The following is a 16,480-nucleotide window of genomic DNA, read 5'->3' on the forward strand; positions in this document are numbered from 1 at the left end:
CGTGGGAGGACGAGCAACATGTACGGCTAACGTGGCGTTCTGATTTCGCCAGTCACAGACTTCAAGCGGTGTTGTTAGCTCAGCCCTGAAGAATGTTTCTGTGGTCAAGTCAGTTTGAGAAACACTCTCTGTATTGCACTGCCTTCCTCAGATGCGTGATGAACAGCATATTAAAGACTCAAGGGATTCCTGCTGTAAAGAAAAATATATAGGGACCTCCCTGATGGTCCAGTGGTAAAGAGCCTGCCTGCCAGTGCAGGGGACGCGGGTTGGATCCCTGGTCGGGAAACTAGTCTCCCACATGCCGTGGGACAACTAAGCCCGTGTGCCCACGCGCCCCGGAGCCCACGTGCCACAACTAGAGAGAGAAAACCTGCATGCCGCAATTAGAGAGAAGCCTGTGCGCTGCAGCGAAGACCCAACGCAGCCAAAAACAATAAAGAAAATAAATGAATATTTTTTTTAAAAAAGATTCCGATGGTATTAAAAAAAAGAATTCCAAGTTGATTTATATATATATATATATATATATATATTTCAGTTACACACAAAATTATATATATAATTTTGTGTAACTGAAGTATGTGAAACGTTGGCCACCGAGGCCTTTTCCCTGAAGCCCGGTAGGCATCGTGCTGGACTAATTTGGATGCTGGGATGTTTCTGTGTTGTTAAAGGATAGGCCACCATTAATGTCTGCTATGCGTTTTTACCTGAGAGAATGGGCATTTATTTTCTCATAAGCACGTAGGATACGGCGTCTGGTAATTACTTAAACTTACTTATATAAGCTTATAGCTTGTTGTCTTCATGGCAGATGAAAGTCTACCATGCACTTTTCTCAAAGTAAGTTACCTTCTTCTAGACTGAGAATATATATTCCGTATATTAAGAAGTGAACAGTTAATGAAATTATAAGTGTCTTTTCCTCTTTGGGCTAAAGAAGAACCAAGGAGAAGTCAAGGTTCTGTAGGGCTTGCACTGGTGGGTGGCCCTCCTCGCTGCTTATGCCATGGAGGACAAGCCACGTCTGGCCACGTGTTTAAATCAATCTCCTGTTCTACAACCACACAAACTGTGTGAGTGGGACTATTCTTGAAGCGTTAAATGCTAACGAAATAATTTGGGTTTCTAACAGAGACAGAGCTTACTGTCGCTTCCTGCTCTTTCTTCTTTGTGAATCTCGTTCTCCAGTAGAGTGGAAGGTGGAGCAGGTTGTTAAATTCAAAGCAGCTTATTGCTCTTACTGGTTGTAGAAACCAAAACAAGCAGAGATATGAATAGAGAAGTAATGTAAGTGGATGTAAATGTGGGAACATGAATGGTGGAAAACAGATGGGAAGTTCTACATACTTTTGGGAGTAGAAGGAGCGGTAGAGCAGTGTGCAAATCCTGTCAAAGGCAGTGGCATATCCATAGGTAAGTGTGCAGTTAATCAATGTTATTTGAAGTCAGTTGAAGTCAGTCAAGTATTTTGAATAGCATGGAAACAAGATAATTTTAGGCCATTCTCAATTAAAGATGTCACTGAAGGGGGCGTGACAGTCCTGTAAGTAGACAGGTGGAATTTTCAACCCTATTTCAAAATTAAGTTTCATTTTATGAAGCATGGCCTTTTGTTATGGTTGTTGATGTACACGGCTCACCTCTCCTATCACATTGCGTTCTCTTTGAGGATATAACCAAAATGATTCATTTTTATGTTTCTTTTAATATAGTAGGCACTAAATAAATATTTGTTGAGTAAATTCATTTTGAAAATAATAAATCAATACCTACGAAAATAGACTTTTCTTGTAATCATAGACTTCCCATGGAAATCATAATGATAATTAGACTTAAATTACTTCTGTTCTGAAAGACCTCCCAGTGGGTTTGAAAGGCTGGCCTTGCCCTTTTAGACCAGCACCCAGATGTACGGGTGAGCAGAGCCCACGCGTGGGTCACATGGGCCAGCGCTGTGGCTGCCGTGTGGCGGCTTCTCCATGAGCATGTGGTATTGGTAGCTGCACTTGGGACGGGGCTGTGAATACCTGACAGCGACATGGCGGCAGAGCCCAGAACCTGGGTCCTTCCAGCCACTGGAGAGCAGTGGATGGATCACGGTCAATCAGGCGACCGCCTTCATCCACTCCTGTGCTAACTCACAGGCTCCTTCTTCCTGTGAGACACTGTTCTGTGTTATCAGATGACGCACATCCCCTTATATCACATAACAAATGTTAACTATAGCTGAGAAATGGGGAGAAAAATTAATGTACATCAGTTTTTATTGTCACAGCGATTGATTTCAAAGAATTGGGATTTATGAAGAGCAGGAACCAATGAGAAGTGACCTGATAGGAATTGTCCTATTTAATAGTTAGCCGCCAGTTAGGAAAAAAGAAAAAGAAAATTCGTAGAATTCAGAACAGGGTGATCCAGAAATTGTCCAATTAAAATTTGATATTGCAGAAAATGTTCAGAAGATTGTGTTTTGTGCTTACTTCTGATTTCTATAAATTCTTTTTTGCCTTAGAGTTTATAGAAATGGTGTATTTCATTACTTACAAAATTATCCAAAAAAAGAAACTTTGGATAATTTTGTAAGTAATGAACTATACTGTTATTTTTAAGTATCTATTTTACTTAGATGCCTATAAAACTTACTGTTATTGTATATTATTTTTACTATTTGAACTTTATCATTTGAAAAGTCAGAGTCTTACTATCCTGCCCCATTCCAGGTCCTCTTCACGCCCACTCTCCTGACGTAACCGCTTGTGACCATTCCTATTTTTGTCCTGCTAGAGATAACCTAAACACTTTGCTGCTTCTCTGTTTCTTGGTTTACGGGCAGCATAGATCAGGAAGTTAGCTCATGCACCCGGTTTACCGCTACACCTCTCCTCTCTCCCCTATTTTTTTTACTGTATTCATTTTGGTTTTCTAAGTGATTACCTTTACAACCTGACTTACCTTACTTAAATCTTTTACTTGATTCATCAAATTGAATTATGTCTATGTAAGCATGAGAATCTTCACACTTGATTTTCATTTGTATTACCAACTTATGTCAGCTATACTGTTGTATTGTTTATGACTTTTACATTCTGTATAATACTATCCAATCCAGTTGTTTTTAAGCTGCATGTTTTGATCATATTTGCTTTACATGAGTAAAACTTAAAGATATTCTCATGAATAATCCAAGTGATCCAAAAATATACTGAGCAAACGTAGAAGTTCCCTCTGCCTTGGAAACCTTTCCATAAATATAATTACCATCAATAGTTTGCTAGGCTTTCTTCTAATACCCATTTAATGCATTTGTGTATCTATATGAGTATATTGTATAGTTTTCAAAAGTTGAAAGGATTCTTATATGTATCTACCTGGGACTTGCTTTTTTTTTTTTAACTTAACAGTGTGTCTTGGAAGTTTTTCCATGGTAGTACATAAGGTGTACCTTATTTTGTGAATGGCTTTTGTCCAACAAATAAGGATGAATGATGAGCTGCACACACACACACCAGGGCTTCCTCCGTAGCATTTGAGGGAGATTCAGAGACAGGCATGTCATCGTTACTCCTCCTCTCAGCTTGTCTCTGTACCTGTCACACCTGTGGTTCTCTGGAGCCACATTCAGGGACGTTGCGGTGCCTGGCGTCAGGCTGGGAAAGGCACCATGGGACTGGTCAGCTCCACTGCTTGGGGAGCCCACCCTGGATGGCGTGAGGTCAGGGCTGTGCGGGAGCAGTCGTGTGGCCTGGCCTACCAGGTCGCTTGCCTTGTTCTGGCACCACTCACGGCTGGGGGGTACCCTTGCTTTTCCTGGGATCAGGCTGTGCCCTCCCAGCGTTCTACCAGGATGTAGTTGGCTTCCATGGAGCTCTGTAGGAGACCAGCTCCTACTCTGAGAAGCAGGCTTGCATGGTAACCCTTACCTCTCAGCAGTATGGAAATCCTTAGTGTGGATCATTGTAAATTAACAACTCATTTCCTTTGTAAGCAAACATCTAGTTTCACATTCTCCCCTAGTGTTTAGCCACAAATAATGGTTTAATGATTCTCCTTATGGATAACTTCTAGAAATGAACTCCTAAGTCCAAGAGTATGTGTGTATTTTACTTTTGAAGGCTATCATCAAACGTCTTCCCGAAGCCTTTGCTAACTGACACTTACCAGTGGCATTCATTTCCCTTACCATTCATTAATGCTACCAGTCTTCTTAAATTTTGCCCTTCTGTTACCTTAGGCTTTTATTGGTATTTCCTTGGTTACTGGAGTCATTTAATGCTTACATAACCATTTGTAGAACTCCAGTTAGGAATTTCTTGCTTATGTTTTTTATCCAGTTTTTAAGATTTTTATCTTTTTTCTTATTAATCATAGGTACTCATTTTGTAGTCTGTATATTAATCATTTTATATATGTTTCATATATTTTGTCCATTTCTTTGCCCTTTTAACTTTATTTATGACTATTATGCTATATAGCGGTTTTAAGTTTTATGAAGTGTTTTTGCTACATCTTTTTATAGCATTTGTGTTCTGAATTTTATTCAGGAAAGCTCTTTCAAATCAAGATTATAAAAATGTTTTCTTGTATTTTCTTCTAGCACGTTTATAATTTAGTGTCCTTAGGTTAATCTTAAAGTCCAAATGGGATTTACTTTTGCATGGTATAAGACCACAAGAGTCTAACTATTTCTTCCCCATGTGATAGGTAATTGCCTGAACACCGTTTGTTGTATGACCCATCATTTCCTCACTGATCTGAAATGACATGTTTATCCCCATATACATTGGTCCTTGTGTTCTTTGTCCTGGTGATGTATTGTGTTCAACACTCCCAATGACATTCATCTGTTTGCTAAACATCGTTGATAAAATGTTCCATTTTAACCAGAGGAATATGAACTTCTTTATTCTTGTACCCTCTAACCAATGTTAAATTTAGCTAGCACAACTGTTTAGTAATCTAAAATTACCAGCCTCTTTCTTTTTTTTTTTTGTTTTTTTGTTTTGCGGTACGCGGGCCTCTCACTGTTTTGGCCTCTCCCGTTGAGGAGCACAGGCTCTGGATGCACAGGCTCAGTGGCCATGGCTCACGGGCCCAGCCGCTCCGCGGCATGTGGGATCCTCCCAGACCGGGGCACGAACCCGTGTCCCCTGCATCGGCAGGTGGACTCTCCACCACTGCGCCACCAGGGAAGCCCACCAGGCTCTTTCTTTATGGGTCCTTTAGTGAGAACGTAAGTGGCAGAGGACTGTATCCTGGGCTGTGTTATGTAAATTGTGGAAGAAGCCCTGCGCTGCTGTATTGGTTACTGCCTGCCACCTGCAGTGACTCGCAGCTTTATTTTCTTCTCCCTTGGAGATTTCCCAGGCTTTCTTAGACTCAGTTTTTGCTCAGTGAATTTATAATTAAATACTACTGGTTAAAAAAATGTGAAAACTTCTTAAATTTAGTTTACAAAAAGACTTCCTTTGGATTATTCTTTATTCATTTTGGATTACTCTTTTTTTTTTTTTTTTTTTTTTTTTTTGCGGTACGCGGGCCTCTCACTGCTGTGGCCTCTCCCGTTGCAGAGCACAGGCTCCGGACGCACAGGCTCAGCGGCCATGGCTCACGGGCCTAGCCGCTCCGCGACATGTGGGATCTTCCCGGACCGGGGCACGAACTCGTGTCCCCTGCATCAGCAGGCGGACTCTCAACCACTGTGCCACCAGGGAAGCCCTGGATTACTCTTTTAAAGATACAGTAGAAACCTCTTTCAACTGAGCTTTTAGATAAATATGTACTATAATACACTTGTTCCAAAGCATACTTAACTACAGAGTAATTCTTTTCAAGCGTATTGGTTCAAAAAGTATATTCTGAACATGCATAGAAAGAAATCACATTTCTAAACATATATGCATGCATGCACTATATAACTGTTTGGGAAATCTATTTTTCAAACGAATTGAAATTGCCTTTCGTATACAGTGAGAAAATTGCTAATGATGATCCAGATAGTTGAACTGTACTGCATTTAATAGAAAGACTAGCAACAGTAATCAAAAGCAAACTGAGTACCTCCTGTATTTTCTGAACTTGTTTAGTATCATTTACCTTAACCCTCATGACAGCCTTATGAGAGACATATATTATTCCCATAAAATAACAACAACAACAAAGTACTCCATGGTCAGCAAGTGTGGAAGGGAGAATGTTAAAGAAAACTAACACAGTTCTTTAAGTAGAACTTTCAGAAGATTTTAATGTCCATTTACATACACAACCTGTCAGATTATTAGCAGTAGACCAAGACAGTCTTTAATTTCACACAGGAGTTTGGGAGTGGTGAGGCAGATACGTAGCTTCCCTTGGGGAACTAGGAAAGGAATGTTCATTGGGATGTGTGTGCACGTTAGCGCATGACATCTGTGCCCGCTCTCTCTGCATTTCCTTTTCTTTATCGGTAAGACAGTACTACCAGTACATGTTAATAAATACATAGAAATTACCTGATTGTGTCTTAGTGATACTACTTTATTCTCTCTGGTTCCGTAGTTAACTCATGATGTTTGCCACACCAGCTCACCAGCACAGTCTTGTGATTGATGATCTGATGGCTTGGGTGGGAAGTTGTGACCTGGAAGGAAAGGAGCAGTGCAGAAGGATGAGTTCTACCAGATGTGAGCCTTGTGCAGCTTGGTTCGTCGTAACGGATGGGCGCAGGCAGAGACAGACCAGCAGACTGTGATAGAAAATCCAGAATTAGCTTCAAATAAATAAAATATTGATGAAGGTAGCATTTCAAGTCAGTGGGGGAAAGGTAGACTATTAAGATGTTGTCTTGACAGCTCTGGCTAGCAGTCTGGATCCACAGTTCACACCACACTCTAGGAGAATTTTGCAAGGGATCTAATATTCAGTGGAACATAATGAAACTATTCAAGTACTAGAACCAAATTAGGGACAATCCTTTTATGACCTCCAAGTAAGGAAGCCATAGGACAAAAGATGAACAAAATAAAACACTTCTGCTTTTCAGAAGATGCTGTAAGCAAAGTCTAAAGGAAACTAAGGAAGAAATATTTGTTACTTTTGTCATAAAGTATCTACCTCCTTTATGTATAAGAGAATGACTAACAACCCTTAGGAAAAAAACTGATCAAAAATATGGAAAAGCAGTACAGAGAAAAGAAAATACATATGACATTTCAATATTCGAAGAAACTTTATTCGTTACAAAAGAAATGCAGATTAAAACTTTTAAAGGTTAAAAATTGAAACCCCAGTGAGCTACCATTTTTCACCCACCAAGTTGGCAAAAATGTGAAAGTTTGGTAACACAACACATTACAGTGGCACGAATGTGCAGAAACAGACTCTGTCAAACGTTGTTGGTGGACGTGTAAATTGCTACAACTCCTCTGGATGGCAGTTGGGCAGCATTTATCAAAATTACAAAAGCATATGCCCATTGCCATTGGAAGCAATTCCACTTGGCATCCTGAGATTTTCTTGGCATCCTGAGAAATGGAAAGTGTTTCACAAGATGATTCATTGCAACCTTGTTTATACTAGCAAATGATTGGAAACAACCTAAATGCTCATCAGTAGAGGGTCAGTTAAATATAACACTCTCTGTCCTTACCATGAAATACTGCCTGGCTATTAACAAAGGAAGGAAAGGAGGCGGAGCAGAGGGAGGGAGTAGGGGAGGGTAGAGGGAGGCATCAGGAAGGACACTCTGCTCTAACATAGTCACGTGGAAACAACATCCCCGCGCCTTGTTGTTAGGTGGAAGAAGGTGCTGCTGACACGTGTTATGCCAACAGATTTACATACAAGAAGAGGGGAGAAAAGAAGATACAGTGTGTTTGTGGATTGGAAAAATCATTCTTAATTCTCCCAAACGATTGATAAGAAGTTAGGGATCCCGGGTTCCTGGTGGAGGTGGGGGTGATCCGGCCCGTGCTGGAGGAGGCTTTGCCATATCTGTCTATCACTAGACTGTTTGATGTTTGAAATATGTGAAAGTATGTTTCTTCAACTTCAGCGGTGCATTATTTTTTAATAACTGAAATAATATGCATCGAAAGAGGAAAAAATATTCATTAGGATTCTTTTTAAGCTTCCTTCTTATTAGGTTAAATAACACACATTTAACATGCTTCTGTGTTAACAGGCAGTGAGTGTGTAGTACCGCCGTGGTCTTACGGCGTTCCAGAAGCACTTGTGGTTTATTTTATTAAGTTATTATTTTAAAATGCATTGCTTTTGAACTGAATAAAATATTTCCTTTATTACATACTTTTTAAGAAGCCGTAAAATTAGGTCGCATCTCTGGTCCTTTTGCTAATTGCCCAGCCCACGCTTTATATATTTATACACGTATATATGTACATATATGTAAAGCTGCCTCAAAATTTTCAGTGTGTCATATTTCAAAATTTCATTTGAAATGTCCTCATAATTCAGAATGCCTTCTCCATAAACCCAATGCTTGCGCTCATGGGCCCAGCAAGTCCGGCATGAATCCCTGCTCCCCACAAGGAGCCTGCAGCCTTGCGCTGAGGCATCTAACTTCCCATGGAACTGTCTTGATCACTGTTGCTTCGTAAGTTTTGAAATCAGAAAGTGTGAGTCCTCAACTTAGTTCTTTGTGAGACTGTATTGAGTCTTCTAGGTTCCATGCGTTTCCTTGTGAATTTTAGAATCAGCATTTCAATTTCTATAAGAAATCCAGCTGAGATTTTGATAGGGTTGCACTGAATCTGTACATCAATTTGGGGAGTATTGCCATCTTAATAATATTACGTCTTCCAATCTATGAACTGGGACTCTCTTTAGAAATCAATGTCCAACTGAAGACATATTCAGTCACCCACTCTTAATGATTGTATGCCCGCTCGGTTTAACTGCTGTTAATTGGACACGGTCTGGGGGCACAGTTGCAGTGCCTGTGCTGAGAGGGCTGGGAGCAGGCGGTGAACAGGTTGCCTCATGAGCCGTTCCCTGTGCCCAGGGTTCTGGTCATTTCAGGCCTTGCATTTCTGCGTCTGCAGGAAAGCAGTGGGAGAGGAGCCTATTTTCAGGGACAATTTGGTGGGAAATATACAGACCCTCAATTGTATTTATTCAGTCCATCCCTCTTCAAAACCTACACCAGTACAGGAACCTCACTGGAACTTCGCACATTGCCCAGCTGTGGGCTGAGGGGCTGTTTCCAGCTACTTTTCTATCGTCAGACTATCTTAGAGCCTTACTTAGAAGCAGCTCACTTGACAGGTCTAAAAGTCAAGGCATCTTTTTTTCCTTAATGCTCCAATTTCAGTGGAGGTGACAGGGCTTGCCTTTGTATCAGTACTCCGTGGTGCAAGGTGTGTTCTCGGGATTAAGGAAACTCCTTCACTGCCCTCAAGTGGTACCAGAATAATTTGATATTAAAATGATAGAACTTGGGACTTTGTGTTTCTAGTTCTGCATAGAAATGAATTGCTCAGGTAAAAGCCAACCTAGAAATTAGCACCAAGGTTATAAGAGCTCCCAGCCTCATATGATTCATGTTAACTCTTACGGAGCACAACACTTAGAGCACACATAGCACCTGATACCTGTGAGGTCTGCACGAGTGGTCACTGCCATCGTGATCTGTGGTCTCGTGTTATTGATTTGACCTTAATTCCGTTTACTTTTCTTTCTTTCTTGGTAGGTCAAACTGTGCTGAAAATATCCGCAAACACATTCTACACACGGGCAAACATGAAGGGGTCAAGATGTACAACTGCCCCAAGTGTGACTATGGAACCAACGTCCCTGTGGAGTTTCGAAACCACTTGAAAGAGCAGCATCCTGACATCGAAAACCCTGACCTGGCCTACCTGCACGCAGGTAAGAAACGAAAACATTATGTAAAATGCTCACTCATCACGATAGTTACTAGGCTGTGTGTGCATTACCAGCCTTTATTTAAATGTGGTAGCATGAGTGATAGTATCTGCTTCAAGACTTATAAAAAAGAACACTTGGTCTTATCCCCCTCAACTATAAAAACAGGTCTTTTCAATTATATTTCATCAAGAGCAAATATGACGAAATAATCATCGCAGGACAGCAGAGTTATTAATGGCAAATACTCAAAACGCGGTTGATCTGAGACAGTAGTAGTTGTTTGAGCTTCGTATTTTGGCTAATTGATAAGGTTTTTAATTTTTTTTCAGAAAATGTTTGTGATTTAAAATGTTATGCCTGCCCTATCCCTTGTACCACGGTTTTCCAGTAGATACCTGGAAAGGGGAAGAATGTGACTGAGGAGAGCAGGAGAACCTGGATGGGGTAACAGTGCCACACGTGTCCCCAAAACTAGGAGGGCCCGTGATACGGGTTTCAGGGAACGTTGGTGATGGCAGAGGCTGCTGAGATCGCTCTGGCCTTGTTGGACTGGCCGTCAGATGCTGTGGGGGGATCAGATATGCAGCACCAACTGCAGAGTTAAGCACATTGACCCCCTGGAGCCCAGCCTTTTGTTTAGTGAACAAGGGGGCCTTGAGTGCAGAGTTCTTCCGTGCAGAGTAGCCAGGTGATGGATGGTGAGTATGGGACCTGTCGGAAGAGGTAGTCCCCTGCAGGACATTTGCCGGCAGTTCCAACTGTAGTCCAAACAGGACTTCATTTAAATAATGCCAGGGGATCCAGGGGATGTTTAAAGCAGGTGCTTTGGGAGCAATTGGAGCTGTTTTTAAACTGTCCTCCCCATCCTGGCTGTGTGGGTTACAGGCAGGCTCATCTCATCACCTTAGATTTCTCGTACGTAAATCGATGTGGTGGGATCTATTTAAAGGGTCATTGTGAGAATTTAAAAAGATCTTGTCTATGAAGCTCTTAGCACAGTACTCTCGTGCCGAGAATGATCAGTGCAAAGGACTGTGGGTGTTGGTGCTGATGCTGGCGAAGTGACACTAGTGTTTGAAAGTTGTGTGAAATCCCACCCCAGATGCAAGGCTGCCTTTGCAAAATATGTAAATGACATTGGTAATGTAATGTCTACAGTGAAAGAAACAGGACTTGTTGAGTAATTTGAGGTAGAATAATAGTCCTAATCCATTTGACACTGAATGTAAGGTTATTATTTGTTTTCTGCTGTTGTGTTCTCAAATTTCTCTGTTTATACTCATCAGATTGACTCTTTAAAGTCATGGTAAAACATCTGATTTAGTAATCTCTGTTGTACCCACGTCTGTTTTTGAAAAAGAAAAACGGGGGTCAGTATTCTTTGTATTTTGGTGAGGTTGTTACTGAAAAGGTTTTGAGCTAGACAGTTTATCAACTTTAGTTCACAAAAACAGATAAAGTCAAATTGAAGTATCTTCTGGCCATGAGTACCTACGGATTCTTTATTAATATGAGTGCATGACAATGCAGATGTCAGAAATAGTGCCTAAAAGCTGGTGCTTCCAGAAATGGCCAAGCAAAATGATCTAAACTGATGGTAGGTTGTCAGCAAAGTACCATTTTCAAGGTAGTTTCACTATTTCAGCTTCTCAAGATGTAATATTGACGCATTCTGTCTCTCTCTTCCATTGCACCAATCAGACATTAAAAGTAGGTTATTTTCCTAAAATAAGGTGTCTCTAGCTCTTAAATGAAGTAAACAGCAAAGAAAGGGAGAGGAAGCTAATTGCAGACCAAAGAAACACATTCCTTTTGTTGTTCTGCACAGAAAGGACAGACTCTTCGCTTACGCCATTGCTGCTCTAGTGATGCTGAGAGTTCTGTTTTGAGATATCATTTGTATAAAATCTTTTTTAGAAAAGTTATCCTCGTTTCCTTGCGTATGTGTGTGATGCTCTTCTGCATAGGATCCTAGTTTTCTGTTTGTATTTTTATGATTCTTTTGGAACCTTTTTCTATATAAATCACAGTAGCATTCCTCAGTATTTTGACAAACGAAATCCATGTGGTGCATGTGGGCTGTCACTTGTTTATTCCCCCCGTGCAAGGCAAGATTGCTCCTCAGTAATATATTTGCTTTGATAAACTTAGCTCAGTTAAGAGAAAACTTTAAAACGGCAAAGTCCTTAGATTGACTCTTTCACCTTGTAATTCTGAGTCAACTGTAATACCTTCATGGGTGTGTGGAACGCGCCCTCCTCCACGTGAAGGGAGGTGTCGAAGGGGGCGCTTGCCGCTCTTCCTTCCGTGCTTCCAGTAGAGGAATTAGGCAGCACAGTGGGTGAATCCCTGATGCACGGTACTGTGCAGGGTCCGGAGGTGGCCTGAAATCTTCAGAGAGGTTTATGCCCAGACCTGACGGTGACTTATCAGCAGCCTTCTCTGCTGTCAACACTATTCATGTGTTGAGAAATCTGTAACCAAAAATTCAGTGAAGCATATGAAGCAGTTCTTTTAAACTACCCCAGAACAAATAAACAGATTCACTCTGGATCTGACTTGGCTCTCCCATGTAGACCGAACATCTAATGCTCTCATGAGAAGGAAAATGTGAAACAACAGCAACAGAAAAGATTGTAAATAATGTCATTTGGGGTATTTTAAATTTTAGTTAAGATGATATTTGGAAATGTCTATGTTAAAATAAGGTATTTAATTTTTTTTGTCGTTGGAAAACAGTTCTGAGAAAGTGGTTTTCCTGCAGTTGTGCTTCCCCTGGGGGCCCTGCAGTGAGGTCCGTGCCATCTCTGAGGTCCCTCCTCACTGTAGCATCCCGTGTTTCTGTGTGCATGGCCTTCAGAGCAGGCTGGGTTTTAACTTCAGCTCTCATTTCCCTGTTGAATGATTTTGGAAACCCTGTTTTAACTCTGGGTCTCCGTCTTCCCCTCTGTAAGCTGGGGATAGTGATGCCTACAGCACAGTTTTCATATGATGTACCAAGATGGTACAATATGTAAACTGTTTGACGTGATAATACTTGGCACCCATCGTTGCCCAGTGTTCTTCTCTGTTGGCTTCCGTTGACGATCCATTGTCTTCTTTCTCAATTGTTGTTGGGAACTAGAAGAATGACTTTGATACCATTTTCCGTTTCATACTCCTGAGAATTAAAGGCTATATGTGAGCTTTAATTTTGGTTGTAGCTTTTGTTGGAAAACAAGATACAAGTGGCCATTTATTTTTTTTTAAATAAAAGTGGATTATTTAGAAATGCAGTATTTGATTTCCAGGCATTTGGGGATTTTCTAATTATCTTTTTGTTAACTACTGAAATAGTAATGTAAATTGATTTCTAGCTTACATCTACTGTGTTTACAGAACATCGTCTGAATTATTTTAATCCTTCAGAATCTGTTTATACTTTCTTTATGCCCAGCATATGGTGAGTTTTGGTAAATGTTTGAGACATACTAGAAATATCAGTGTTGTTTGGTGCTGCATTCTGTGTTTCCTATATGTCACTTACCTCATTTCTTTACTGTATTGCTCAGATTGTCTGTACTCTTACTGATTTTTTTATGCTAACTCTATCACTATGGTAAGAGAGGTATATTAAAGTTGCCCACTATGATTATGGATTTGTCTGTTTTTCTGTTAATTTTGGCTTTACATGTTTTAAAGATAAATCACTGGATACTTGGAACTTTAGGTTTGTTTTATACATATACACACCTAAGATAAAGAAAAAATATTTAATTCTCTTATAATTATGAAATGTTCCTTTTTATCTGTAGTAATACTTCTTGCCATCATTCTATGTTTTATATTGTATAGCTATACCAGCTGCCTTATAAACAGCATATAGCTGCATTTTGTTTTTTTATCTGCAGTGACAACTTTAATCTTTTACTTGAAATAGTCCTTTACTTTATTATTTATACTTGATAATTGATGTACTCATCATAGTCAAAACCCCAAACTACTCGAATGTCCATCAAGTAGAACGGTTGCATATTTACCTAATGGAACACTCTACAGCAATGAGAATGATTGAACTACAGCTAAAGCGACAGTATGAATAAGTCTCACGATCATATCATTGGATGAAGTTAAGCCAAACAAGAAGGAGTATATTCTGTATTATTTCATTCTTTATTAAATATAAAAGCAACCAAGACTAATCTGTGGTGTAGAGACCAGTCCCTGGGATGAGGAGAGGCGGTGCTGGTTCTCCTTCTTATCCCTGATGTTGGGACGTGGTTGTGTTCAGTTGGGGAAAATTCCTCAAGCTCTTCTCTGAGTTGTACCCTTTTCTGTAGGTACTTCTCTCTTTTTTTTTTTTTTTTTTGTGGTACGCGGGCCTCTCACTGTTGTGGCCTCTCCCGTTGCGGAGCACAGGCTCCGGACGCGCAGGCTCAGCGGCCATGGCTCACGGGCCCAGCCGCTCCTTGGTATGTGGGATCTTCCCGGACTGGGGCACGAACCCGTATCCCCTGCATCGGCAGGCGGACTCTCAACCACTGCGCCACCAGGGAAGCCCAGTACTTCTCTTTTTAAAAGAACAGGATTCCCTTGACCCCTAAACTTCCAAAGAGGTTCATTTAGGTCCACTCTAGATCTAATATGATGAGATTATGCAATCACATTAGTCCTGCAAAACTGATGTCAGATTGCAAGTGGCCAGAATCTTTTCTGTCATTGTACATTACACTTGTTCTCTATTACGTGAAATCCGTTTCATCTCAAAAGTGATCTTTATTTGAGCTTCATAGTTTTAGCAGTTGTATTTCTCCCATCTCTCTTATCCGTGAATAAGCTTGGTGTTTATTCACTACACCTTGAGAAAGAATTACACACACTTTATGTTTGCAATACAGGTGACCTTCAATTGGACTTGGGTGGTAATATCTCAGAATACTTTAAAAATAACCTGAAGATTAAGATGGAGAGGGCTAAGGAGAGAGTGGAGGGGGTGTGCCAGGGCTCTGCTGCTTGTGACTACGAAGAAGATGTTTTTTCTCACGAACTCCAAGAGACAGACTCCACGTTGTGCCTCCACGGCTCACATTGAAGCTATGCTCCCTGCACCTGCACAGATGCGCCCGGAGGGCCCAGGCGTGAAGTGGCCACTTTCCCTCAGGATGAGCGCTGCGTGGAGACTAGGAGGTTGGCTTAGTTGTTCCGTATTCTCATCTGAGAAGCTGGGACTTTAAATGTAGTAAATGTTTCTGCCTTTTCCAAAGGTAATAATCAAATAGTGTTCTCTTATTAGGGGAAATTAAGCATTAAGTGATGGGACGGTATTTTTCCTAATTTCCTTAATTTTTCTACTGTCATATTTTTTATCATATTTGTATTGATATGATTTTCATTAGTTCTTATATATATCAATACTTAATCATTTACAATATACATTAGATTATTGCCTGTGCAGGATGATAGCACATGAATCTATCAAACCCTCTTCACAGATTAGAATTTTTTATTCTCCTATAAGATAGTCATTTTTAAAATTCTTTATGATATATATTATTTAACTTCATTCCATAGGATTTCTCTTACCCAGTTATAAGAATAAGAATGTGAAAGTTTGACTCTTACCCAAATTCCAAATCCTTTTTCTTTCTAATGGTTACCAGTTCAGTACCATTTAAACTATATTTAACTGATTCCTTAATTCTATCCAAGTGCATCACTTTATACTTAGGCAGATTAAGTTTCATATTCCACCTCTGAGCCCATTTGCTTAATCTATCACGGTTAAGATAAAACAGCTATAGCCTTTTGTATCTTAACCATTCCCTCTCATTTAGTGATATATTCAAATTTTGTAATATAAAAGGTTTTCTTCATCATTAATTAAAAACATTAGTGTTCTGATATATAGAGAGCCTTGTAGAATGCAGTCTTTTCCCAAATTCTTTGGCCCTCTATTTTTAACCCCATTACTTTCATCCCCTTTTGTTAGTTGGGTGCCCTGACACATGTCATGACATTTTGTACAATAATTCATTTTATGAAAAGGTCCAAAAATCTCAGAAAATCCTGACAGTTTCTCATTGGTTCTCCCTTACATAAACCAATTATTACTTCAACTTAAAAAGGAACGAAATTTTTTCTGACATGATTGCCTTTGGTAAATCCATGCTGACTCACTCCTATTAAATTGTACTTCTCCAAATGTATTATTAAGCTCATCCATAAGTATCATCTCAAATTTATTTCCTAATATAGATGTTAGACTTACAGCTCTATAATTTTCAGCCTCTCCCCTCTTTCTTTTTAACCTTCAGACTGGAATCCTTGTTTTCCAGTCTCCTGATACTTCACCACTTAACAAAAGACTTCCTAAAATAATTAACAGCTCAACAATTTGATTCTTTAACCTCAGACATCATCCATGGGTTAATTTACTATTTTTCTTAACTGCTGCTAAATGTCTTTGTTTCTTTCAAAGCCCTGTCTACATAGTCTGGTGCCTTCTGTCCATCATGGCACAGCAGATAGGTATTTTGCTAATTGGCCTCTCTCTCCGCTCTCTCTCACTCTCACTCCTGTTGGAATTCCTGAGTTTAGGACTATCTTACATTCTTTGTAGTCAGTGGGTGAA

The 16,480-nt window shown here is 40.1% G+C and overlaps 1 protein-coding gene across 2 annotated transcripts in view; it reads left to right on the top strand.

The window, feature by feature from the left end:
* The window catches only part of ZNF407 (zinc finger protein 407), a 421,360-nt gene that overhangs the window by 266,090 nt on the left and 138,790 nt on the right, over positions 1-16,480 (top strand). Inside the window, exon 8 of one of the 2 annotated variants that reach the window (XM_019937214.3) lies at positions 9,692-9,870. In XM_019937214.3, the coding sequence (XP_019792773.1) occupies positions 9,692-9,870 (179 nt within the window). Of the gene's footprint in view, positions 1-9,691; positions 9,871-16,480 lie in introns of those variants that run through there. The other variant, XM_019937215.3, reaches the window with a different exon arrangement.

Source organism: Tursiops truncatus, chromosome 13 (assembly GCF_011762595.2).
Source record: "Tursiops truncatus isolate mTurTru1 chromosome 13, mTurTru1.mat.Y, whole genome shotgun sequence".
Lineage (NCBI taxonomy): Eukaryota > Metazoa > Chordata > Mammalia > Artiodactyla > Delphinidae > Tursiops > Tursiops truncatus.